Source organism: Podarcis erhardii (genome assembly GCF_964252035.2).
Source record: "Podarcis erhardii genome assembly, chromosome: 5".
Taxonomy (NCBI): Eukaryota; Metazoa; Chordata; class Lepidosauria; order Squamata; family Lacertidae; genus Podarcis; species Podarcis erhardii.
The window spans coordinates 11,517,540-11,542,239 of record NC_138509.1 but is presented as its reverse complement, the minus strand read 5'-3'; the positions used below and the strand labels follow the sequence as shown (position 1 = coordinate 11,542,239).

General features: G+C 48.2%; 1 protein-coding gene across 1 annotated transcript in view; it reads right to left on the bottom strand.

The window, feature by feature from the left end:
* WDFY4 (WDFY family member 4) overlaps positions 1 to 24,345 on the bottom strand; it is a 204,254-nt gene extending 179,909 nt beyond the window's left edge. The window contains exons 1-9 of the mRNA XM_081864118.1: positions 24,188 to 24,345; positions 18,253 to 18,527; positions 13,497 to 13,611; positions 10,716 to 10,825; positions 8,129 to 8,281; positions 7,225 to 7,414; positions 5,715 to 5,904; positions 2,788 to 2,948; positions 32 to 484 (exon numbers count right to left, since the gene is read on the bottom strand). Of these exons, the coding sequence (XP_081720244.1) occupies positions 32 to 484; positions 2,788 to 2,948; positions 5,715 to 5,904; positions 7,225 to 7,414; positions 8,129 to 8,281; positions 10,716 to 10,825; positions 13,497 to 13,611; positions 18,253 to 18,510 (1,630 nt within the window). The 5' untranslated portion in view covers positions 18,511 to 18,527; positions 24,188 to 24,345. The remainder of the gene's footprint in view (positions 1 to 31; positions 485 to 2,787; positions 2,949 to 5,714; positions 5,905 to 7,224; positions 7,415 to 8,128; positions 8,282 to 10,715; positions 10,826 to 13,496; positions 13,612 to 18,252; positions 18,528 to 24,187) is intronic.
* Between the last annotated feature and the right edge of the window lie 355 nt (positions 24,346 to 24,700).

The window sequence follows — 24,700 nt, the reverse complement described above, 5'->3', positions numbered from 1 at the left end:
CATAGAGAGAGGTGTGGTTAATGCATTGTACCTTTCTTTCTCAATATCTTTGCCTCTTTGCGTAGTTGCGCAAGTAGCATTCCCAAGAGCCCCGAGTCTCTGAAGATATCTGTGAAGAGAAGGTCCCTCTGTGTGATGCTGTGGAGACAGCGCAGAGCAAGCGAAGTGCACAGTGGATCAGGACTCTCCTTGATCAAGCCCTGAACATCCTTTAGGATCTCGTGGGGGATGTACGAGAGATCCAGCACCAAGAACTCCACCAACTGGAAGAACTGTCTCTGGACCAGCATGGGCTTGAGAGGGATGATGCCCACAAACTGGGAAATGGGCTGCAGAGACCACTCCAGGAGGAAAAAGTTCATGGGGTTCCAGGTCCAGATATCTTTCAGGGCCAGTAAGATGTGCTGGCAGAGCTCTGCGTTGCTCGATTTCCGAAAAAGGGACTCCAGCACCTGGAAGGCTTTCAGGTTTTTCACCGTATTTCCTGTTGGGGGGGGGGGGGACAACAGCATCAGCAATTTCTCTGGTATTCTCCCTGGGTGATTACCGTATTTTTTGCTCTATAAGACCCACCAGACCACAAGACACGCCTAGTTTTTGGAGGAGGAAAACAAGAAAAAAAATATTCTGACTCTCAGAAGCCGGAACAGCAAGAGGGATCGCTGCGCAGTGAAAGCTGCAATCCTTCTTGCTGTTCTGGCTTCTGGGATAGCTGCACAGCCTGCATTCGCTCCATAAGATGCACACACATTTCCCCTTACTTTTTAGAAGGGAAAAAGTGAGTTTTATAGAGCAAAAAATACATTATTTGCAACCACTTCTTTTTTTAAATAAAAAGTCTTAACAGCCCTCTTCCTAAGACATTATTGGGGGAAATCTAGCAAGCCTTGCTGTCATGTAAATGCTATGGACATTAACGACAACGGTCCTGCTGCAATGTTCGGTATGTAGCCTTTTCAGGGCACTTAAACGAGAGGTGCTTCCATTGAGGAAGCCCGCATTAGATGGGGATTCTCAAAGCATAACCACTTCTGGTCCAAACGTTCAAAATTAAAACTGTTACTGTTTGAAGAAACATGCTTCTCTTTTTTTTATATCATTTTCATCAAATTTTCTGTTTTGGAATTTAAAATGCTCATTTTTACATCATTAAAATATCAATGACTTCCCTTCTCCTTCTATGGTTTATCTTACAGATCACAAATCCCTGCATGTTTTACAAAAACTATATCATTCAGTATTCCATTATTGTATCCATCAAAACTTATTTACACTGTTGAATTTATCTTAATGCTGCCAACGTTTTCAGCTGTAAACAATTATTTCCCACATAGTCAATAAACATTTTCCAATCTTCTTTAAACGTATGTTCTTCTTGTTCTCTTATTTTTCTATATGTTAAGTCTGCAAGTTGTGCATATTCCGTCAGCTTGCCATATTTTTCCCTCCATAGGACGCACTTTTTCCCTCTTAAAAACTAAGGGGGAAAGTCTGTGTGTCCTATGGAGCGAATGCAGGGGGGAGGCAGGCCTCTTGCGGGCTTTTCCCCAGGAGGGAGAAGGGACCACCGCTCCCCGACCTGTTCTGGGGTCGGGGAAAGCTTGGGCTTCTTCCGCCCCAGCCTGGTGGCTAAAAAAGGAGAAGCCTGAAGCCCCCGGAGCGCAGCACGAACTCCCGCTGCTCTCCGGGGGCTTCAGGCAGCTATCCGCAAGCCTTCAGAGCCCAGCGGGAGTTTCTGCTGCACTTCGAAGGCTTGCAGATAGCCGCCTGGAGAGCAAGTGGGGTCAGTGCGCACCGATCCCTCTTGCTCTCCAGGCTTCGCTTCACTGGAGAGGCCCTGCACAATTTTCCCTCTCTGCGCATCGCCCCTTCAGCGAAGCGGGAGGAGAAATGGAAGGGGCTCAATTTCTCCTGCCACTTCACTGAAGGGGCGCTGAGCAGAGAGGGGGAGAATTATTTTTTTCCTGTTCTCCCCCTCTAATGGTCCGGTGCGTCCTATAGAGCGAAAAATACGGTAAGTTGCCATTTTTCTTTGGTTGGGACCTCGCTCGTTTTCCATTTTGGGGCTAAGCAAACACGGACCACAGTAGCAGCAAACATAAATAACTTTTTTGACACCTGGGAATTTCAGTCTGAATTATCCCCAACAGAAAGGACTCGGGGGGGGGGGTTGGTGGGGAGGAGTGCTTTAAAACATTTTTTCCAATTAATTATGGAAATGATCCATAATGAAGGAACACACTTCTGATCTCTTTTTTATGTTGCGAACCAACTACTCTTGGCAGCCATGGAAGTGTTGAATGCCTGATATCTGCTCACTTTTTCATAGGCTGGGTTTAAATTCCTGGTTGCATGTCCCCTCAGATCATAAAGGTAAAGGTAAAGGGACCCCTGACCATTAGATCCAGTCATGACCGACTCTGGGGTTGCGGCGCTTATCTCGCTTTATTGGCCAAGGGAGCTGGCGTACAGCTTCCGGGTCATGTGGCCAGCATGACTAAGCCAATTCTGGCGAACCAGAGCAGTGCACGGAAACGCCGTTTACCTTCCTGCTGGAGTGGTACCTATTTATCTACTTGCACTTTGATGTGCTTTCGAACTGCTAGGTTGGCAGGAGCAGGGACTGAGCAACGGGAGCTCACCCCGTCGCGGGGATTCGAACCGCTGACCTTCTGATCGGCAAGTCCTAGGCTCTGTGGTTTAACCCACAGCGACACCCGCTTCCCCTTTCACATTTTCATGCCATGCAGCCAAATTCCCTCACATCATTGGCCACATGATACATACCTGGAGAAGGGGGCTGTTTAGCACTGAATTGCGGCAGCTGGGGAGGTGTAATATTGCCTGAAACCTTCAGTTCTGTTTTCCCGCAAACAGTCAGTTGTGCCAGGAAATCCAGCATCTCTTTAACACTGGCATCTTCTTTGCTGCTCAGCAGCCCTTCATATCTGGAAACGCAGATGGAGAACTTAGTTATCACATGTGGAAACAGCAACTGGGCACATCATGGACCTCACTGCCACTGCTGCAGTGCAGAATTCCCAAGAAGATATATATGAGAGAAGGAACAGCTAAAGATACCCAAGGCTTAAATTAGGACTGACTAATTCAAGACCAGGGAGGAGATAATCAGACCAGTGATGGGAGGAACAGTGGAATCTGGTTTCCTCTGTAAACCTAACTGATCCCCATCCTTGGACAGAGGTGCAAATTGGAACACAATTCACTGGGCAGTGGGGGATATGGCAAGGGGAGCCTTTAATCTAAGGTTACCAGATTTTATTTTATTTTCAAAGAATCAGGGGACACTTTAAAAAAAAAAAGAGGAAGAAAAAGTTATTTTTTTAAAAAATAAAGAAGTAATTATTATTATTACTATTTATTTATTTATTTGTTTGTTTATTTATTTATACCCCGCCCATCTGGCTGGGTCCCCCCAGCCACTCTGGGTGGCTTCCAACAAAACACTAAAATACAATAACCTATTAAACATTAAAAGCTTCCCTAAACAGGGCTGCCTTTAGACGTCTTCTAAAAGTTTGGTAGTTATTTTTCTCTTTGACATCTGATGGGAGGGCGTTCCACAGGGTGGGTGCCACTACCGAGAAGGCCCTCTGCCTGGTTCCCTGTAACTTGGCTTCTCGCAGTGAGGGAACCGCCACAAGGCCCTCGGCGCTGGACCTCAGTGTCCAGGCAGAACGATCTTCACTTCTGCGGTCTCCTCTGTCGCGTGGCCTTCTTCTGGGTCCCGGCCTGCTCTCTAGGAGCGCTAGCCGCCGTGGGGTAGGCTCGGGTCGGGCCTGGGCTTGGCCACGTGTCTTTGCCTTCCCAGTGCTCTCCTACCTCTCCTCAGCAGCGGCAACATGGCAAGGTCAAGGCTCCCTCTTTTTTCTCCTTCCTCTTTCTCTCTCTTTCTTCTCCTTCTCCTCTCCTCTTTCTCCCAGTGTCGGCTCTGGGGTTTTCCTGGCCCCGGAGCACCACTGGGCAGTCAGCCAATTGGCTGGACACTCTTGCTCCTGTCTCAGTTTGGGTCATGGGGGAGTCAGCGGTTCCCCCAGTTGACGCACCAGGCGTCCCCGGTTCCCCCTAGGCAATGGCGGAGGCAGCAGCAGTCTCAGCAGCCCGGAGTCAGCCTGGTAGAGCAATTGGCTCTGGCTGGCTTCAAGAGCTGCTCGCTGCCGTGACGCCCGCCATTTTGGCTCACCGGAAGTCCCCATATGATGTGTCTTGAGCTGTTGAACCGATCACGCAACATTCATTCCCTACTGATAATTCTACAACACTTCAAATATAAATCCGGGGACATTAAATGAAATCTGGGGACATTCCGGGGACGGATTTTGTCCGGGGACAGATTTGTAAATCCGGGGACTGTCCTTGGGAAACGGGGATGTCAGGTAACCATACATTAATCTTCCCTTTTGAACAATGAACAGCTGCTTAATACAACTAGCCTGGTGTTCCTCCTGTCGTGATTTAAACAGTTCCACCATACTGGCTGAAAAGAGTTAATAGCTGCCCAACACAAAATAAAAACACAGAACCAAAACAAAATGGAACTCGTCAGAGCTGTCCCTCTCTAGGTCAGGAATTTAGAAGAAGCAGACATGTTAGAAAACCCAGAAATCTGAATGTTGGATGTAAACTCAGGATTGGGGCTCTTGGGTTCTCTGCCAAACATATTGTTTTGGTCTTTAAAGGACCAAACACACCTCAATATGGTGTAACAGAGACCCAACAATTAAATTTGAAACCCATAGTAGGAAATAAAGTGAAGTTAAGGCTCATCCAGACTTCCCTTTGTGCCATGTTGTTCAGCACAGGGCTGTGCTTTCATAGAAATGTAGAGCTGGAAGGGGCTATGAGAGTCATCTGGGACGTGGGTGGCTCTGTGGGTTAAACCACAGAGCCTAGGACTTGCCGATCAGAAGGTCGGCAGTTCGAATCCCCACGATGGGGTGAGCTCCTTTTGCTCGGTTCCAGCTCCTGCCAACCTAGCAGTTCAAAAGCATGGCAAAGTGCAAGTAGATAAATAGGTACCGCTCCGGCAGGAAGGTAAACGGCGTTTCCGTGCGCTGCTCTGGTTTGCCAGAAGCGGCTTAGTCATGCTAGCCACATGACCCGGAAGCTGTACGCCGGCTCCCTCGGCCAATAAAGTGAGATGAGCGCCACAACCCCAGAGTCGGCCACCACTGGACCTAATGGTCAGGGGTCCCTTTACCTTTTATGAGAGTCATCTAGTCCAACTTCCTGCAAATACAGGACTCTTTCAACCCATGTGGGGCCCCAACCCACAACCTTGAGATTAAGAGTCTCATGCTCTACTGAGCTTTTTGTCAAATGGAACTCTAGAGCTTGACATCCAAGCACTTTGGGTTTTTTGCCCCAGCCCTTTCCCTGAAAAAACAACAGCAGCTATTTACCACTGAATTGGAGCAAAACCCAGTTCTGCAGAAAACCCAAATTGCTGTTAGTTTCTGCTCAGCGTTAAAGAGGTGGCTTTCCTCTTCCTAACGAAAGAGTCAGGGCAAAAATAAAAGCAGAGTTTGGAAACAGACCAAGAAAGAATGGACTTGTGGCTAGAAAGCTTGAGTCCTAAGAAGCACGCATTAATGTAACCAAGAGTCTCGCGACAAAATACAATAGAATTACTCAACGAAAAAAGACACAGTCATCACTCTATGACAACCAACAGGCTGTATCAACAGACTTGCCTGAGAAACACTTTCAGCAAGAGCTGATAGCCCCCGTTGTTCTCAAACTCCAAAAGCAAGGCAGGAGAGATCGGGTAGGAATCCTTCACAAAGCACATGATGATGTTGACTGCTTCGCATACATCACAAGGAGACAGGGAGTCAGCAAGCTTGGACAAATTCTGAACGGAAATTTTGATGCAATCCATAGCTAGAAATAATAATTAAAAAAGCAAAATGGGTAAATATTAACTACAGAAGCTCAACACTTCCTAACTTTCAGTAACCAAGGGTATGTCCAAGACTGGGTAAATCAAACCACTACTTCTTGGCCAGCACTACAATACATCTTGTGGATCGAATGACATAAATTAATTCCCTGCTATCGCATCGCTTATTTAGTCTGTCCTGAATCGCCTGCCAATTGATTTCATTTTTTTTTTTTTGATGACTCATATATGACGACAGAGAGAAGGCTTCTTTCTCTTCACTTTCTTTATGCTATGCATCATTTTATAAACCTCTTTCATGTCCGCCTTCCCTTACTCATCTTCTCCCCCCCCCCCAATAACAATGTCCAAATATATCCCAGCCCCCTGATCATTTGGGTTCCCTTTTCCTATGCTTTTTCAAGCTGTACAACATCCTTTTTGAGATACGGTGACCAAAACAATATGCCTTTTTCCTAAAGCTGCTGCAACGTAGGCTTACGTAATGATGTTACAGTGATGGCAGTTTTATTTTGCTAATAATCCCTATCATATAATTAGGGCTGGGCAAGACATCAATATATCATTCAAAATTGGTTTGAAGTCCATATTGTGATATCGGTTTCATACTTTTTGACCTGGCAATATATCACCATTCATGATGTGTGTTAGGGCTGATTTTGGATGATATATTGATATATTGCCCAGCCCTAATATATCAATACATTGTTCAAAACCAGCTTCAAGTCCATACCATGATATTTGGTTTCATAATTTTTGATATCGCAATATATTGTGAATCATGAGATGTGTGTGCTATGCAATCATCACAATGTGATGAAAACAGGAAGCCAGCCAATGTCTCTACATAGCTCCATCCTTATTGCAGACATTGTGCTGTATTGGTATATTGTGATGTTTAGCTGCTGATATATCGCAAAGTTGAAAACCAGATTATCAACTAGCCCTACATATAATCTGCTTTCTTCACAGCTGCTGCACTCTGGGTCAGTTCTTCAATAAAGTCTATGTGGGAAGCACCTTATGGCAGGCATAGGCAAACTCCGGCCCTCCAGATGTTTAGGACTACAATTCCCATCATACCTAGCTAACAGGACCAGTGGTCAGGGATGGTGGGAATTGTAGTCCCAAACATCTGGAGGGTCGGAGTTTGCCTATGCCTGCCTTATGGGATATCATTCACTTCTTAGCCCTGGGAAATAATATTTGAACCCAAACAACACCAATACAGATCCACAATATCTATGATAATCGCAGGTCATCTCCATGTCATAAGTACAGAAGAACATGGTTCTTTTTACCTTGCAAGTATGAAATTGTGTTTCTGGACTGGGCCTTTGAAATTGTTCGGAGCACCTGGCTTGTGGGGCCTTTCCAGGAAGGGCTACCTCGGTCCCAAAAGGAGGCTGCTGCTATGATTAGAGACTGAAGGTCAGTAGCCATGAGAAGCTCCTCCACCCCTTGGTCTTCTGCATAAATGTTGAGCATTGTCTGGAAGCAAAGAACAACTGGAAGAATCAAATGCTATTAGCCAAGAAGACCCTTTCCTGGACTTAACAACAACAACACCTCCTGCTTTGAGATGTTTTCCCCATCCTCATATGCTCAGATGTTCCATTTGCCTTAGGTAGCACTGCAAATGGTGACAGCAGTCACGTCATTAAAAGACGCCTGCTTCTTGGGAGAAAAGCAATGACAAACCTAGACAGCATCTTAAAAAGCAGAGACATCACCTTGCCAACAAAGGTCCGTATATTTAAAGCTATGGTTTTCCCAGTAGGGATGTATGGAAGTGAGAGCTGGACCATAAAGAAGGCTGATCGCCAAATAATTGATGCTTTTGGATTATGCTGCTGGAGGAGACTCTTGAGAGTCCCATGGACTGCAAGAAGATCAAACCTCTCCATTCTGAAGGAAATCAGCCCTGAGTGCTCACTGGAAGGACAGATCCTGAAGCTGAGGCTCCAATACTTTGGCCACCTCCTGAGAAGAGAAGACTCCCTGGAAAAAACCCTGATGTTGGGAAAGATGGAGGGCACAAGAAGGGGACCACGGAGGACAAGGTGGTTGGACAGTGTTCTCAAAGCTACGAACATGAGTTTCACCAAACTGCGGGAGGCAGTGGAAAACAGGAGTGCTTGGCATGCTCTGGTCCATGGGGTCATGAAGAGTCGGAAATGATTAAACAACAACAACAAGCCCTACCTGCACAAACATTTCCTTTGCCTGACGTTCGGCTTGACTCATCCCAGTGTTTCCACCAGCTTCCTCCAGGGGAAAGGCAAAGAAGAAATATAGGCACTGGAACAGGGCGACCGGGAGCCCAGATTTGATTATATTCCAGCGGGTTCCTCGTTCCTGGATATGGGAAAGCAAAGCTGATTGCATTAACCCTCATTTAAGGGCTTCTATCCTGCCAGCCCCTTTCATGTATAGAAAACAGTCCCATGAGAAAAGTTGGGGAAAGTTATGTTCTCCTGGAGAAGAGAAGGCTGAAGGAGACAAGTTGTTAGGCTGAGGCAACAGATCAGCTGGTACTTAAACTAGAATATGACAACTGCCAGGGGTGGCCCAAGATATTTTGGTATCTGAGGAGACCCCCCCCAAAAAAAACAGTGCCCCCTCCCCACCAGAAAAGAAGGGGCGAGGAATCAACGTCAGGAACAAGGGGGGGGGATAAAGATCTACATCAGGATCTGCTGCCCCTGCCGCCTGAGTTCGGTTGCCTCACCTTGCTTCATGTGTGGTCTGGCCCTGGCAAGCGCATACGCTGCCACAGGTATAACTGATTAGAGGGTGTTGTGAGGCAGAGGCCTTAATTCGAACCACAAACAGGGCTTGTCAGAGCCTAAGATTGCAGACACCCACAGCTCAAGGAGCTAGCAGTGACCCTAGTGGAGTATGGGGGGCCACAGCTATCTTCATATTGGAGGTAAAGGTAAAGGGACCCCTGACCATTAGGTCCATTCGTGGCTGACTCTGGGGTTACAGCTTCCGGGTCATGTGGCCAGCATGACTGAGCCGCTTCTGGCGAACCAGAGCAGCGCACGGAAACGCCATTTACCTTCCTGCCGGAGTGGTACCTATTTATCTACTTGCACTTTGACGTGCTTTCGAACTGCTAGGTTGGCAGGAGCAGGGACCGAGCAACAGGAGCTCACCCCATCACGGGATTCGAACCGCTGACCTTCTGATCGGCAAGTCCTAGCCTCTGTGGTTTAACCCACAGCGCCACCCGCGTCCCATCATATTGGAGGTACTGGCCTAAATAAACATTGAAGATCACCCTCTCACTCTTCTTACCATCCTGCACTCTCTCCATAGCTGCAGCCCACTCTGTAAAAGCATTCTAGTATGGACAGCACTGGCCTGTGGGGTGGGGAGCAGCCATGGAGCCACCTTCCTGGCCGTGGTAATGCAGTTTACTTGAATGGGGCTGGCACGGGGCAGGGCAGCAGCAGGGTCGTGGCAGTATAGGGCAAACTAGATAAGCTCTGCTGGTGTGCCCACACAGCCTCAGGGCTCATCCACACTCATCCTGCTGTTTTGCCCTGGGGAAAACCGGAGCAAACAGGAATTTGGGTATCCCCGTATTGCCATTTTCTGCAATTTAGCACGAAAGAGCGGGTTTTCCCTGAGTAAGGAGCAAGGCAAGGGGAAAACCATTTGCACCCATGCCGAGAAAGCGCAGGTCATGCAGAAAACCACTTGGACCTACACTTTCAAGGCAAGGTGATAAGCGGCTGGGTGGACGAGCCCTGAGCCTCACCACTGCCCTAAATAAGCAGCAATTGATTGGGTATGCAGAGACCTACCTTCTTCAGCTAGAAGTTTTCAAACTTTGTAACAATAGGACCTTAAGAAACCGAACTTTCTTAAACTAAAGCCACTTCCAACCTGCAGAGAAGGTGGGATTGCGGGAGTCACGGCCCCACCACCCGCACGGAGGCTGGAGCCCAGCCCCCGCGCAATTGGTGGAATCCCCGGCCATGTCACCCCCTGGCCAGCCAATTGGCTGGCTTTGGGGGCATGGCCCACCAGATTTAAACACAGGCGTGGCCAGGGATCTCCCTCTTTTCCCGCATACCAGCTGTTTCTGTTTCCCACCCTCCCACACTATAAGGTTTCCATTCCTTGACATTGCTATGGACCTTGGTTGGTCACCGTTGAGGGGCCTGGTAGGGATTTTTCCACTTGGCAAATTGGCACCGGCCACTTGGTTTTCGCCTACCTCGTAGCAAATCGTCACAACTTTCTTAGTATTGGCGGTTAGGCATTGGTATTGTTTTGTAGATGGAAGAGGGGAGGTAGCGTCATCACCTGCCCCACATATTGAAGGGTATTCCGGGGGGCGTGGCCCTGTCCGAAGCCTATTGAGGTGAGGGCCTAAGGCACACCCCCAAGTGGTGACCCCGGGGAATTCCTAGTTGATGTTCATCAGCAGGACTCCCCCTACTGGTGGTTAACCCTTCCCAGTCTTCAAGGCTGAAGCTGGATAGTCTGTTAGGACCAATGCCTAAACCAATACCGCGCATCACCTGTAACCAATAAAATTGTGTCCATATTTAGCCCATTAACCTTAAATAATTGTGTCATGTGTCTTTATTTCCACTGGGGGGGGGACGGGAACTCGCCACGCAATAGGTTTTGTGTAACAGCTGAATTCAATATCATTGAAGTGGAAACGGCTTCACTTAGAACTGACTCAGGTAAGTGAATGGCGCTCACAGGGTGAATTCATAGCAACTCCTTCGAGTAGCAAGTCAAAGAGGAGGACAATGTTTTATCTCACCATGTGATCAAGGGAAAGTAAGTAGACAGATCTCAGGAGCACATAACCATCATCCGGCTCTTCTTCGTCCTTCCGTTGCAGAAATTGCCACACAGCCAGTTGGGCTTCTTCTGCCATTGAAGAGTAAAGGGGGAAGAAACACATTGGGGGAGGGGACAGCAGAATGCTTAGGTTATTGAACAGATGCCTGCAATACAGTGGTACCTCGGGTTACAGACGCTTCAGGTTACAGACTTCGCTAACCCAGAAATATTACCTCGGGTTAAGAACTTTGCTTCAGGTTGAGAACAGAAATTGTGCTCTGGTGGCGCAGTGGCAGCAGGAGGCCCTATTAGCTAAAGTGGTGCTTCAGGTTAAGAACAGTTTCAAGTCAAGAACGGACCTCCGGAACGAATTACGGACTTAACTTGAGGTACCATTGTACTCTATTCTGCTCAAGGCCCAAGAATAGGGCTGCCACAGAACATACTCTTCTCATCCCACTGTTTGTGTCTCTGTTACATCGACTTTTGCCCCATCCTTCAAATACATAATCAGGGTGGCTTCACAATAAAGCACCATAAAATATCTAATACCTAAAACAGCCTAAAAGCAGCAGCTCTTTACCAGTAGGGCTATAAAAGCCTTTGGTCATGGTTGGCGCAGTCCTTTCTCTATGGGAATCTCCTTTCTCCTTTGGCATGGCGAGCCTTAATTGTCCAAGGAAAAGGCGCCACCCTCTTTCAGCTGTCACCCACAGTGGTTTGCTCTGTGTATTCTCCCTCGGAGCTGGCGTTCCTCCATCTTTATCCCTGCTGCTGTCAGTCACCTTTCCCTGGAAGGCCCTCCTCCAAATTTCATTATGAACCAACACTCTGACATGGGGATAAACAAGTCTCTGGGACGGGAGCAGAGTTTGGGATAAATGAAGTCCCAATTTCTACGGGGTCAAACCAACATGGACCCATTTCACCCAGGGAATATTAACTGGGCAGTAGCGTAGCATGGGTTGCTAGCAGTGCCACAGTGCCAAACAGGCAGTGTAGGCACCAGCGTATGGGTCCCACGCCTTTTAGGGCCCCCGCGACAACGGATCAAAATAATATTTATTTGATCTTGAAATAAAATTGCATTCAAGCTTTCTTAAAGGTAAAGGGACCCTGACCATTAGGTCCAGTCGTGACCGACTCTGGGGTTGCGGCGCTCATCTCGTTTTATGGGCCGAGGGAGGTGGCATACAGCTTCCAGGTCATGTGGCCAGCATGACTAAGCCACTTCTGGCAAACCAGAGCAGCGCACAGAAACGGCGTTTACCTTCCCGCCGGAGCGGTACCTATTTATCTACTTGCACTTTGACGTGCTTTCGAACTGCTAGGTGGGCAGGAGCAGGGACCGAGCAACGGGAGCTCACCCCATTGTGGGGATTCGAACCACCGACCTTCTGTTCAGCAAGTCCTAGGCTCTGTGGTTTAACCCACAGCACCACCTGCGTCTCAAGCTTTCTTAGTTGAATATTATCTCACTAGAGCGCAGGGAGGGGGCTCCCCGAGATTTCAACTGCCTACCTAGGGGCCTCCACAGGGTTGCCAGAACCCAGGGCCGCATGTAGCAGGGGGTGGGAGGGAGGGGAATGGATGGATTACGCATGCGCATTCAACCGCATCACCCAGGTGATCACAACCACGGAGATAAGAAACACAGAGTCAGTCCATTGTCTGGTCACTTCCTGGCCCGCATGGAGAAGCCGTTTTCAACAGAGCCCAGAGACAGAAGCATGCAGCTGTATTGAGGCAGCTCTGGATGTTGTCATTGTGCACTCCTAACAATTTTGTGCCCCAGACAACTGCCCCTGCGGTTGTGATGGCCTGGGATTCGGACTCGCAGGCTGAACCTGAGGAATCCCAGCCTGCACAGGATTCCCTGCCTCCAGAACCAGCTGAGCCGGGGCTGGAGCTTGAGCCTGAAGGGTCCTCCTCACCTATGCTGGATCCTCAGGTGCAGGCACCAGCTGAGTCTGCTCTGGCTCCTGAGGTGATGGGGGACCCATTGCCTGCAGGTGCTCCACTCTCAGCCCTGTCAGGGGAAGCTGAGGTTGCCTCTGGGTCCGGTAACCCTCCAGCCTCTCCTGAGTTGCAGAGGCTCAGGGCAGAGAGGCGGAGGGAACTAAGTTCCCGCAGGAGGAGTGCTCGCCTCCAGGCCAGGAGAGGCGAGTCACCTGTGGACTGGGGCCACCCTATGCCTCGGGGCAGATAAAAGCCAGCCAGCCCAGTCCCAGGTTGCGGGAGCAACATTGTTGATAGCCTTTTTCTGCCTGCACCCTGTCCTGCTCTTCTGCCAGAGTTCCTGACCTCACCCGAGTCCCACCCTTGGACCCCGCTTCAGCTTTGACGGGCAGCCTCCATATCGCACCCTTGACCTCGGACTGGACTCGGACCTAACTGCACAGTTAACCCTCGGGACCAACACAGTGGTCCTCCCCATGCTACACCACTGTAACTGGGGCTGCAACTCGGGTAACATGAAGAAGAAGCATTCTGAAGACAGAGTTGTTCTGCCTGGCCTTTGGCTTGGAGTCAATTTGATTCCCTCCCCCTCTTTCTTTTTCCTTTCTCCTCCTGTGATGAGGCTGCATTTTAATTTTAATTGTTTTAATATTTTAATCTTGTTTTTAAGTTGTATTCATTCAACTCATTTTTATTACTGGTTGTTAGCTGCCCTGAGCCCGGCCTTGGCTGGGGAGGGGTATAAATAAATATTATTATTATTATTATTATTATTATTATTATTATTATTATTATTCACCTGCAGGCTTCCCATTCAGCTTCTTCTTGATTTCTTTCGCCAGAAGCTTCGACGTCTCGCTTGCTAAAAGGTGGGTGTTTGGAAAGCAGATGTTGCCATCTGACTGATCCCAGGCCTAAAACATATTTCAAAAATAATAAGAATGGTGTGTGTGTCCGTTTGGTATTAAATACACGGATTTTGCTTCCCGGGCATTAATTTCCATTGCTGCTATCCTAGCAGTAACATGTAACATAATGTTTATCACCAGCCTCCCAAATCTGCTAGCAGATAATCTTGTGTGCCCTGTTCTGGCAGGCGCTGTCATATTAAGCGCCCTATATTGTTTAGTTTTGCCTAGTAGGAAACCAGAGGTGCGGGGTGAGCAAGGGTGGTGTCCATTTTTGCTTTGTAAGCAGATAAGAAGAGCGCTGAGGAGGAGGAGGTCTTAGAGTAGAGGAAAACGGCAAGGGAATAAGCCAGTAGTGCCCTTCTAGAGGGACAGATTTGGCAGGATTTAAAGGATGACACATAACAGAGACTGCAAAATAAAATAAAAACAAAAACGTATTTGAATTTGCATCACACCTTTATGGACATTCAGCACGAGATACAACACAATTTATTTTGTACGGCGAACTTAGGTTCCCCTGGCCGTGCAATTGTAACGAATAAATCACATTTCCCCTTCTGAATCATGTGGTTGTGACTCAGAATGACTAAGGAGGCCCTGAAAATTCTATTACTTTCCTTTGGTGGGGAACTGATGGACAGGGGAAGAAGAAAAATGTTAAGACACCTAGGTATATTTTGAAAGAGTCACCCGCCTTCATCAGAATCACATTGCAGGGGAACTTTCTGTTGTATTGGCTAAAATTCCCATGTTGCATGAAAACGAGGGCATAAGTTAATTTCCCAAATGGAGGCCATTGCGGGGTTTAAAGGGCAGAGCTGGAGCCCACTCAAGAAAAGTCCTGTGACTATGTTTAGAAATCTATCTATATATATGTTAAAAAATAATGCTGTATTTTAATCATGTGAAGCCAGTTGAAAGACTCATGAGACTTGAGAAAATGAGGAGGTTAGAAATCAAAAGTAACATGATATAGGGTAGGGATTACTGTGCCCCCCCCCATGTGGAATAATGACTCAAGACAACGTGCTATGGGGTTAAATTAGCCACAACTTTATTATATTTCAGATGTGGGTAGACCTTGGCTCAGGGATTGGGCATTTATCCCTTCCCCAGTCCCCAGCCGGGGATCTAGGGAACATCAGGGTTATCCAGTGTGTGGCGGGGATGGGCCGGTTCTGGAGAACAAATGTTCAAGCAGAGATAGCCGCCCCCGTTATGCCGTCGCCACAGGGGAGGGCAATGACGACCTCTCAGCGTACGGTCAAAGCCTCCCCTCAAACAACCCCTTTAACGGGGAACCCTGGTATCGCCGCCGCAAAGAGGAAGGGGGCGTGGGTCCCCGCTGCACCCCCCCCCATTTAGGAAGATAGACTAAAGGATTCCGCCCAAGGCCTGATACCGCCAAAGTTGTGACGTTTTGCTACGGGAAAGGCAAAACCTGCCAATGCAGGGGAATTCCTTTCCTGCCCTTTAACAGTGACCTTGACGTAGCAGCGCCCGCGTACCTGTGAAGAAAAGGCTAACCTGCAAAAGAAGACATTAACTGAGGGTGGGTAGGGTGGGAGAAGCTCTGGAGCCAAGTGAGGATTCCCAGGTAAGATCCTCCCTCTATTGTGTGGGCAGGTAGTCCCTCCCCTACCTTGGCAATGCTTCCCCCAGGCGGGATTGGACAACTGACTGAGGTAGGCGGAGACCTCCAGGTATCCCACCTGGGGGAAGGCGAAGCCAAGCCTATGCAGATGGAGCCGCTCCAGATCCAGGGGCTGTGCACGTCCAGACAAAAGGCGCCCCCTGTTTAATGTGGGGAGTGGTCATTCTGGTAGGGTCTGCCCTCCTCTTCCACCGCTTCCCTCTCCCCATTAACCTCCTTCTCTGCAGGCTATTGCACAGACTTTGGAGAGGAAGTCTGTCCTCTTCTCTTCTCCCAATTAACCTCCGTCTCCAAACTTCGGCTTGCCCTGCCACCTTCCCCCAGGGAAACTTGCTATTTACCACTGAATCAGAGCAAATGTCAGTCGGGTTCCCCACAGATTAATGTTTACTCCTGTTCACTAGTGAGGAGCGGGTTTTCCTGGAGAAAACAGTGGAGCAAATGGAAAACTGCTCGGACCTGTGCCTGGAGAGCCTGTGACAAGTGAAAAACCACTCAGACCCATGCTTTATAGATGTGGACAAGCACTCAGTGCTGGGAGGAAGCACAGAGAAAGGAAAATAACTGGCCTGGGCTCGAGAAGAGGGAGGGGACAGTGAGGTAGCCTTTGGTTCTTCTCAAGTGAGTCCAAGGAGGCAAGGACAAGAACTGACTGAAGGAGACTGACGTGAGGAGAAACGAGAGGGGAGGGGAGAGTTCTGACTGGAGGATATACAGTGGTGCCCCGCAAGACGAACGCCTCGGAAGACGAAAAACTCGCTAGACGAAGGAGTTTTTCATTTTCTTAGCCGCTTCACAAGACGCATCTCCCTATGGGCTTGCTTCGCAAAACGAAGCTTGCCCCGCAAGCTCCGGGGATAGCGGGGAAGCGCAGCGCATCTTCCCCGCTGTGCCCCGGACCTCTTTTGAAGCAAGGGGTGGCGGGGAGAAGATCTGTCCCCGGAGATTGCGGGGCAGGCAACGTGGAGAAGCAATCTTCTCCCCGCCGCCCCTTGCTTTAAACAGGTCCGGGGACAGAGGGGAAGGCGCACGGCGCTTCCCCTCTGTCCCCAGACGGTCTCCATAGGAACGCATTGATTGATTTTCAATGCATTCCTATGGGAAACCGTGCTTCGCAAGACGAAAAACTCGCAAGAAGAAAAAACTTGCAGAACGAATTAATTTCGTCTTGCTGTATTTATTGTTATTTGAAGTGGAGTGGAGAGATGGATAATTTCAGAGGGAAGCAAGTGTAGTGGGATCAGCCTCAGAGACTGAAGAAAATATAATAATAATAATAATAATAATAATAATAATAATAATAATACATTTTTATTTATATCCTGCCCTCCCCGGCCAAGACTGGGCTCAGGACGGCTAACACTGAATATAAATACAGTAAAAACTTTAAAAAAAAAAACACCAGTTGATTAAAATATAAGTTAGAACACAGTTTAAAATGCAGCTTAAAATGAAAAAAGAAATATACAAAAAGAAAACCCATAAGAGGAACACTCCACCTTATCAGAGGTTTCTATCTTAATTTCCAACCAGTGACATATTTCCTCATTTGTTAGACTGTTGTTTTGCATTTGAATGACATGCTCTCAGCGACTGTGGTTAACTTTGTCATGCTTAATTACATCACAAGGGGCCGCTGCTAAGTCGCAGGTTTGGACCCTGAAATCTGGGATTTCCCAACCCTAGTTGTGGGTCTTTCTCTTTCTTTCTCTCTGTCTCTCACATGCGCGCACACACACCCACACACCCACACACACACACACAGAGGTGTGGGCTGGACTTCCTGTAGAGTGCAACTGGGGTAGCAAGAATTAACTCTCTCTTCCCAACTGCAGCCTTCAAGAAGATCTCCTTGGCTACAAGGAGATTTCTTTCAAACCTAATTTCAGCAGTGGGGGAAGGGAGAACAACAACACCCTCCAGACACCAGCATAAGAGTGACCCATGAAGAGGTCACTCTGCAATACCATAGTGTGTGGATAGACATCTCTCTCCCACTTAAAAAATTACCAGATATTCTGCAGATTCTACTTTATGACATACAGTGGTACCTCGGTTTTCGAACGTACGTAATCTGTTCCAGAAGACAGTTCAAGTTCTGAAACATTCAAAAACCGAAAACTCGGTACGGAAAATTCAATACGGAAGCCGCTTGGCATGTTTGACTTCCAAGGCGAGTTCAAAAACTGAAGCATTTGCTTCCAGGTTTACGGCATTGGAAAACCAAAATGTTTGTCAATGGAGACATTCGAAATCCGAAGTACCCAGAGAAACCATTCCTAAAGAAACCATTCAGTCAAATTCTGTTCGCTCGCCTCTTGAAACCCATTACTGTTGCTGAGAGGGAGTAAAATGGTGGCTGTTGACATTCCAGTGGTTGCAGTTTTGTGGGGAGGGTTTCCACCTTGTCCCCCACATACACACACTAGAGAAGTTCTTTTGACCACCCTACCCCGTCCCTCGGTCCATATAGTTAAAGCTATGGTTTTCCCAGTAGTGATGTATGGAAGCGAGAGCTGGACTATCAAGAAGGCTGATCGCCAAAGAATTGATGCTTTTGAATTCTGGTGCTGGAGGAGACTCTTGAGAGTCCCATGGACTGCAAGAAGATCAAACCTCTCCATTCTGAAGGAAATCAGCCCTGAGTGCTCACTGGAAGGACAGATCGTGAAGCTGAGGCTCCAATACTTTGGCCACCTCCTGAGAAGAGAAGACTCCCTGGAAAAACCCTGATGTTGGGAAAGATGGAGGGCACAAGGAGAAGAGGACGACAGAGGATGAGATGGTTGGACAGTGTTCTCGAAGCTACCAGCATGAGTCTGACCAAACTGTGGGAGGCAGTGGAAGACAGGAGTGCCTGGCGTGCTCTGGTCCATGGGGTCACAAAGAGTCGGACACGACTAAACAACTAAACAACAACAACAACCCCATCCCTCAGTATGAGCAAGACCTCATAACAAAAATATGCAATAGGTAGAGATCCAACCAACCTTCAGAAAGATGGACAAGAAGGTCAGAAGTTGGCTTTGTAGCTCTGCTGGATTCATCTCCCCATATTCCATGAACTGCTTGCTTAGGATCTCCCATAGGAAGTAAGGGCAGTTGCTTTGATCTTCCTTACTCAGCTCAGCAGGTTCTGCTTTGACTACCATCGCATTGCCAGCTTGGGCTCGATCCCAGCCTGCATTCTTGTCAGGTGAATCCATCTCCTTCTCCAGCTGTTTTGGGAACTCTAGCTCAGCCTCCATGCTTGGGTCAAAGTGATCTGGGAAGAAAGACCAAAAAGTCATTTTTTTGCAGGGTGTCTTACACTAACAGATGAGTTGCTGTGCTGAGACAACGGTGCAAAAGGTTTGAGAGCAAGGTCTCCATTTCACTGTACAGAGCAGCCCATCGCCTTGTAGTGACAGTTCAGAGGTTACGGCAGTGCCATGGAAGCGGCTGGAGCAAAGCTTCTTCCTACATTTTTGTGGTAACATGCAAACCTGACATTTATAGTTCACTGACGCGGTTGTGTCACACACCCCAATGGCACTTCCCCTACCCGGGGCCAGAACTGACCTCAGGGTTTCTAAATCCATCCTCTCCGAGTTATGAGTTCCTATATTGGCAGAAGGGAATGAGAAGAATCACGAGGCTAAGGTAGTGTTGGAACGGGTCCTAAGATTATGTATTAGCAACAGTGCATGGGAGGCAAATCTCCAGGTGTGGGACCCCAATTCTGCTGCAAAACGGTGCAAAAAAAATTAGAGCAGCAACATTGTTTTCATTTCACTTCTAACATGGCGCTGTGGGTTAAACCACAGAGCCTAGGACTTGCCGATCAGAAGGTCGGCAGTTCGAATCCCCACGACAAGGTGAGCTCCCGTTGCTCAGTCCCTGCTCCTGCCAACCTAGCAGTTCAAAAGTATGTCAGAGTGCAAGTAGATAAATAGGTACCGCTCCGGCGGGAAGGTAAACGTCATTTCTATGCGCTGCTCTGGTTCACCAGAAGCGGCTTAGTCATGCTGGCCACATAACCTGGAAGCTGTACACCGGCTCCCTCAGCCAATAAAGCGAGATGAGCGCCGCAACCCCAGAGTCAGTCACGACTGGACCTAATGGTCAGGCGTCCCTTTATGTATACCACCTTTCTATATTGCAATACCCAAGGCCATTTACGAGCTGAAGAAACAACAAAATAGACAGCAAAGGTCACACATGTCATAACAATCTGATCCGATACAAAAAAAGTCACTAACTTTAAAAGAAACAACTTATATCAAATAAAGCATTATTCAACAATCCAGTATAATATAATAGCAAATGGTGAAATTAAATACCAGCAAATATTAATCAGTTGACATTTATTACAATGAAGAATTACTAATCTATAATCAATAAAAATAACAGCAAGTCGCAATGCATAAAATACCACAAAACATACAAAACCACATAAAAGGGTCAAATTGAGAAACAAGGACGCACAACTTATAAAATTATTATTTTAAAATATCCCTGAACGCCTCTTTTTTCTTCCCAGCTCTGTTCTCAAAGTCCTAGTTTGGAAAAGGTTTCTAGGGTAAGGCAGGTGGAAAAAGCCATTGCCTGATGGACAGCAGAAAGTCTCTCTCCCCTTACCAGCTGAAAGAAACATCATCTGAAACAAATTCCATGCAGCTGCGGCAAATGAAACCAAATTCCACAATGCTTCCCAACTTGGCCCTGACTTTTTGCTGCAAGTAGCACAAACATCTTAGCATTGCTCTAACTAGAATTATCGTAGAATCATAGAATCATAGAGTTGGAAGAGACCACAAGGGCCATCGAGTCCAACCCCCTGCCAAGCAGGAAACACCATCAGAGCACTCCTGACATATGGTTGTCAAGCCTCTGCTTAAAGACCTCCAAAGAAGGAGACTCCACCACACTCCTTGGCAGCAAATTCCACTGTCGAACAGCTCTTACTGTCAGGAAGTTCTTCCTAATGTTTAGGTGGAATCTTCTTTCTTGTAGTTTGGAACCATTGCTCCGTGTCTGCTTCTCTGGAGCAGCAGAAAACAACCTTTCTCCCTCCTCTATGTGACATCCTTTTATATATTTGAACATGGCTCTCATATCACCCCTTAACCTCCTCTTCTCCAGGCTAAACATGCCCAGCTCCCTTAGCCGTTCCTCATAAGGCATCGTTTCCAGGCCTTTGACCATTTTGGTTGCCCTCCTCTGAACACGTTCCAGTTTGTCAGTGTCCTTCTTGAACGGTGGTGCCCAGAACTGGACACAGTACTCCAGGTGAGGTCTGACCAGAGCAGAATACAGTGGCACTATTACTTCCCTTGATCTAGATGCTATACTCCTATTGATGCAGCCCAGAATTGCATTGGCTTTTTTAGCTGCCGCGTCACACTTTTGGCTCATGCCAACAGTCCACTATTCCATAAGCCCTACTATTATTTCTTTATCCAAACAGGTAATTTGGGAGATTGAGGAGAGGGGACCCCCCCCCCTAAACCGTGGAAATTAATAAATAGTAGGATTTTGGTTACTTGGGATGGGAAGGGAGAAATACCAGCTGCAGAGAAACTCCTAGGCTAGCCTGTGCAAAACCGTCTGGCCAAGCTAGAGCCATTAAGAGCCATTTATATAGGGCAATTAGCAACGCGGGTGGCGCTGTGTGTTAAACCACAGAGCCTACGACTTGCCGATCAGAAGGTCAGTGGTTCGAATCCCCGTGACAGGGTGAGCTCCCGTTGCTTGATCCTGCCAACCTAGCAGTTCGAAAGCACGACAAAGTGCAAGTAGATAAATAGGTACCACTCCGGCGGGAAGGTAAACGGCATTTCTATGCGCTGCTCTGGTTCGCCAGAAGCGGCTTAGTCATGCTGGCCACATGACCCGGAAGCTGTACGCCGGCTCCCTTGGCCAATAAAGCGAGATGAGCGCCGCAACCCCAGAGTCAGCCACGACTGGACCTAATGGTCAGGGGTCCCTTTACCTTTATATACGGCAACTGAGAGCCATTGGCAATACAAGAGAACTGCCTTCAGTACTTTCCCTGAGGTGTGAACAGAGACTGGGGGGTTGGATGGTTGTCAGGGTGTAGGTGATAGGAAAACAGTTTTTAGCAAGGTGTTTTGTTAAGGAGGAAGATAGACTGCGATCCATCTTGGGCAGGCTGGCTGAAGGCTGGCTGCTCTGCTGTGGGGTACAAGCCCCTCTTGAAACGACCAAGCTGTAAGATCTGGCCTCCCTCCACGCAGACGGAAGGTGTAGATAGGTGAAGAAACTACATTTCTTAAAGCTACGGCAGTCTCTGCCATGTCTCGATTCTCAGACCCTGGGTGAGTGCCTAGAACACCATGGGCTCTTGCCACCGCTCAGCAGAGGGGGGAGTGGCACCCAACTTTTGTAACAATACAGTTATTCATGTGTTTGCTAGCCCTGAGTTTGCTTTCTTAACTGGTGACAAAGAGGCTATGCAAGGTAAATCTGGAACGGCTTTTAGTGCCTAAGAACCAGGAAATGAAACCCATCCAACCGTTTTTAACAGCCCACGGTGGAGCAAAGTGCATTTGATAACTGTATACAATAGGCATAAGGAGAAACAAAACTGTTTTGAGCAAATTCCCCTCTCAACTGGTAGTACCAGTGCACTCTTTGTGTCAGCTGCTTCAGAAAGTCCAATATGGCTTCTGGAGGAGAGAAGAGAAAACTTTGGTTTCTTTATAAACTTCAGAAGTTTATCTGAGCATGCTTACGAAGGTTCAGGTTGCAAAAGGTGGAAGAAGTGCATTTACTAGTGCTATACCATTGCAAGCCTTGGTTATTTCTGTATAAGTAGTCAGAAAACAAGTCTGGGAGGCGAGAGTATAATCTGGCCAAATTCCTCCCTGCAACACCCAAAACCCAGTGATTTACAACCAGGCTAAGCTGAGAGGTCAATAATTTTTGTGCTGGTCTAACCACTACCAGTCCACCTTAATGGGCTCTTTCATAGTACATCACTTTGGGTGGTATTCAACTAAACCAACCCTAATCAATGAAACTTAAAGGTAAAGGTAAAGGGACCCCTGACCATTACTCTCTCTTTTCTTCTTCTATTATTTGTACCCCGCCCATCTGGCTGGGTTTCCCCAGCCACTCTGGGCGGCTTCCATAGAAACCAAAAATACACTAAAATATCACAGATTAAAAACTTCCCTGAACAGGGCTGCCTTAAGATGTCTTCTGAATGTCAGGTAGTTATTTATCGCTTTGACATCTGGTGGGAGGGCGTTCCACAGGGCAGGCGCCACTACCGAGAAGGCCCTCTGCCTGGTTCCCTGTAGCTTTGCTTCTCGCAATGAGGGAACCGCCAGAAGGCCCTTGGCGCTGGACCTCAGCGTCCGGGCAGAACGATGAGGGTGGAGACGCTCCTTCAGGTATACTGGGCCAAGGCCGTTCAGGGCTTTAAAGGTCAACACCAGCACTTTGAATTGTGCTCGGAAACGTACTGGGAGCCAATGTAGGTCTTTCAAGACCGGTGTTATGTGGTCTCGGCGGCCGCTCCCAGTCACCAGTCTAGCTGTCGCATTCTGGATTAGTTGTAGTTTCCAAGTCACCTTCAAAGGTAGCCCCACGTAGAGCACATTGCAGTAGTCCAAGCGGGAGATAACTAGAGCATGCACCACTCTGGTGAGACAGTCCGCGGCAGGTAGGGTCTCAGCCTGCGTACTAGGTGGAGTTGGTAGACAGCTGCCCTGGACACAGAATTGACCTGCGCCTCCATGGACAGCTGTGAGTCCAAAATGACTCCCAGGCTGCGCACCTGGTCCTTCAGGGGCACAGTTACCCTATTCAGGACCAGGGAGTCCTCCACACCAGCCCGCCCCCTGTCCCCCAAGAACAGTACTTCTGTCTTGTCAGGATTCAACCTCAATCCATTAGCCGCCATCCATCCTCCAACCGCCTCCAGGCACTCACACAGGACCTTCACTGCCTTCACTGGTCTAGTCGTGACCGACTCTGGGGTTGCGGTGCTCATCTCGCTTTACTGGCAGGGGAGCCAGCGTACAGCTTCCGGGTCATGTGGCCAGCATGACTAAGCCGCTTCTGGCAAATTAGAGCAGCGCACGGAAACGGTGTTTACCTTCCCGACAGAGTGGTACCTATTTATCTACTTGCACTTTTATGTGCTTTTGAACTGCTAGGTTGGCAGGAGCAGGGACCGAGCAATGGGAGCTCACCCCGTCGTGGGGATTTGAACCGCTGACCTTCTGAACATCAAGTCCTAGGCTCTGTGGTTTAACCCACAGCGCCACCCGCGTCCCCAATGAAACTTAGCCATGTCCATTAATTTAAATGGGTCTACACTGAGTGAAACCTAACTGAATACCACCCTTTGCCTCTAGAGAAAGCTTGCGGAGCTTTCAAAAAGCCCTGCAGAGAAATGGATAGCTCTGGCTAAGAGACACCCCTTTGTTGACTTTGACCCTCCCGAGCTCAGGAAATTCCCTGTGCTCCTTTTAGCCTCCTGCCTTTGGAAAAAGAGATAAAATGTCTGCAAATTCTTAGTGTCGGGTTGGGGAGCCCAATGACTCCCCATGTTAAGGGGCAATCTCGGTGCTACCAGCACAGACAGAAAGTACAGCAGAAAAGAATCAAGAAAGGTGGTTAATAATTAGCAAATCAGGATATGAGTATGTGGGAAGCATGGAGCAGAGATAAAGTTTTCAGGTGTACTACAGCCCAGCCTTCCTACCTCTCTGCCTTTTCTCTCCTCTTTCGGCTTCTATGATTGGTAGCAGCGCCCTGTGTTTGCCTCTGGCCACCCTCTTGCCACGCTGCCACAACCTGAACTCTCACATAAGTATTTTCTGTTCTCCGGGACGGCAGCTTGACAGAAGGCACCAGCCTGCAATGATCTGAAAGGGGAAATGGAGAGAGGGCAGGGCCGTTTGAACATACCTGGGCTGGTGTTTCGCTGGAGCCGGCAGTGCCTCTAGCCAAAGACAACAGCAGCATGTTCTGAGCTGCCGGTCATCTTAAAGTTCTGCTGTCTCTCTCTCTCCTATCACTTTCTACTGAGATTCACTTGGCTAGGCAGTTGTGTGCTTATTTCCTGGCAAAAGCAGAAGTGGAGCAAAGGAGAGCACACCACAAGCTCTGTTGGAGCGAAAATGCACGGCAAGGGCTGGGGTTGCTTGTCTGGTGGTGCTGGGGGGGGGGGGGACTTGGCCTGTGGGAGTTTAGCCTGTGGCACCTGGTAAGAGATGCTGCTCTCAGTTGAGAAGCCCTTGCTTCGAAAGTTGCTTCTGCTAAGAACTCATTTACCTACAACTTTCTGAGCCGCTGCCCACCCACCCATTTCCACATGTTGACGTTTCGTGCGCACGCCACGGGCAGGGCCAGATTTAGGTTTGATGAGGCCCTAAGCCACTGAAGGTAATGGGGCCCTTTATGGGTCCGGCTGTCTTTTGT